This window comes from Fukomys damarensis, unplaced genomic scaffold (genome assembly GCF_012274545.1).
Source record: "Fukomys damarensis isolate Sample0158 unplaced genomic scaffold, DMR_v1.0_HiC HiC_scaffold_10, whole genome shotgun sequence".
NCBI classification, from domain to species: Eukaryota; Metazoa; Chordata; class Mammalia; order Rodentia; family Bathyergidae; genus Fukomys; species Fukomys damarensis.
Window position 1 is genome coordinate 30311668 of NW_022900922.1, and position 1319 is coordinate 30312986.

At 53.2% G+C, this 1319-nt stretch overlaps 1 protein-coding gene across 1 annotated transcript in view; it reads left to right on the forward strand.

Annotated features, from left to right (window-relative positions):
- Tfap2a (transcription factor AP-2 alpha) overlaps positions 1–1319 on the forward strand; it is a 20326-nt gene that overhangs the window by 5577 nt on the left and 13430 nt on the right. Inside the window, exon 2 of the mRNA XM_019207306.2 lies at positions 1226–1314. Coding sequence (XP_019062851.1) covers positions 1226–1314 — 89 coding nt within the window. The remainder of the gene's footprint in view (positions 1–1225; positions 1315–1319) is intronic.

The window sequence follows — 1319 nt, forward strand, 5'->3', positions numbered from 1 at the left end:
TAGCTCACAGTTTTTCAGCTATGGTGAGTCCCACCCCCCACCCCCATCCCTGTTCCTTAGGAATTCTATTCTGGAATCCTGGGGCCAGCGGAGCTGCTCGCGACCTCGGGTTTCGCGCCCGGGTTTCCGTCCAGACACCTCTTCCTGTTTGCATTCCCTCCCTTTCCACCTTTCTCCCACTCCTTTGCTCCTCTCTATCCCTGGACCTAATGCATTGCCACTCGCCCCCTCGCGCTCGGATGTGCCCCACAGCTGCCACTCAACGCGTGCTTCTCGCCACGTTCACCTTTATTTCCTTGCGTCTCCACTTGTTCCCGAGATGTTCTCAACATTTGATGCTAAATCTGTGTCCAGGAAAAAAAATCCCACCCGGCGAGCCCCCAGCCCTTCAGGGTCTGCGGCAGAACAGTGCAGGATTCGCGTACCCGGGAATCCAATTTGCTTGTTTTGCAAGCGAATTGCAACACAGGAACAAAAAGTCAGGCGTTTCTTCTGCCCTTTGGGGCTAGGGTGGAAGGGGAGGGGGCCTCCGCCCCTGGGTGCACCTCTCTTTTAAACCAAATAAGGCTGAGCCTTTCTGTTTTAAACCTTAATTTGGTGTCCCCCATTCACCGACTCTGTGGGGAAAAAGGCTCCTAGCCGAGGAAGCGGAAAAGACAGACCCCCGATCCTACAGTTAAAACCTTCCTTAAACTGGTAATTTAAGCCTGTGCTCTCGTTACAACCCCTGTGCGAAGTATGTTTCTTTTTAAATACTTATGAAATGGTAACAGTCTTTGAAGGTTTATGATTTCCCCCCCTTCTAAGTGGAAGAGAGTAAACAACGAAGTGGCAGGCAGGTTCAAATGCGGTCGGGGGGAGGCCGCTTCTGCTGTTTAATATTTAGTAGGGATTTTAATTTTGCTTAAGGGAGGTTTCACGCAGCAGTTTGACGGGCCGTCTTCCAGGAAGCCACTTTCTATCCTCTTCCCCCTTTCAAAGAAGCGAGTGAGAAGAATCTCTCTCGCCCCTGTGTTCACAGTCCGATTCCTTCGCGCTTTTGGAAGCGCCTGTTTGATTTCGGGGTTGTTCTCTGAGGTGACTCCTGTAGAGCTGATTTTTCTGCCCCGGTGGCCTGCAGGAAGGAAAGAGCGGTTCCTACCCAGTGTTGCGAGTGGCTTTAGTAACCCGTCAGTGGATCGGCTCCTGATTTCTTGTCCTTTGCCTTGCTCTCGCCCTCTTCCAGGACCGTCACGACGGCACCAGCAACGGGACGGCACGGTTGCCCCAGCTGGGCACTGTAGGTCAATCTCCCTACACGAGCGCCCCGCCGCTGTCCC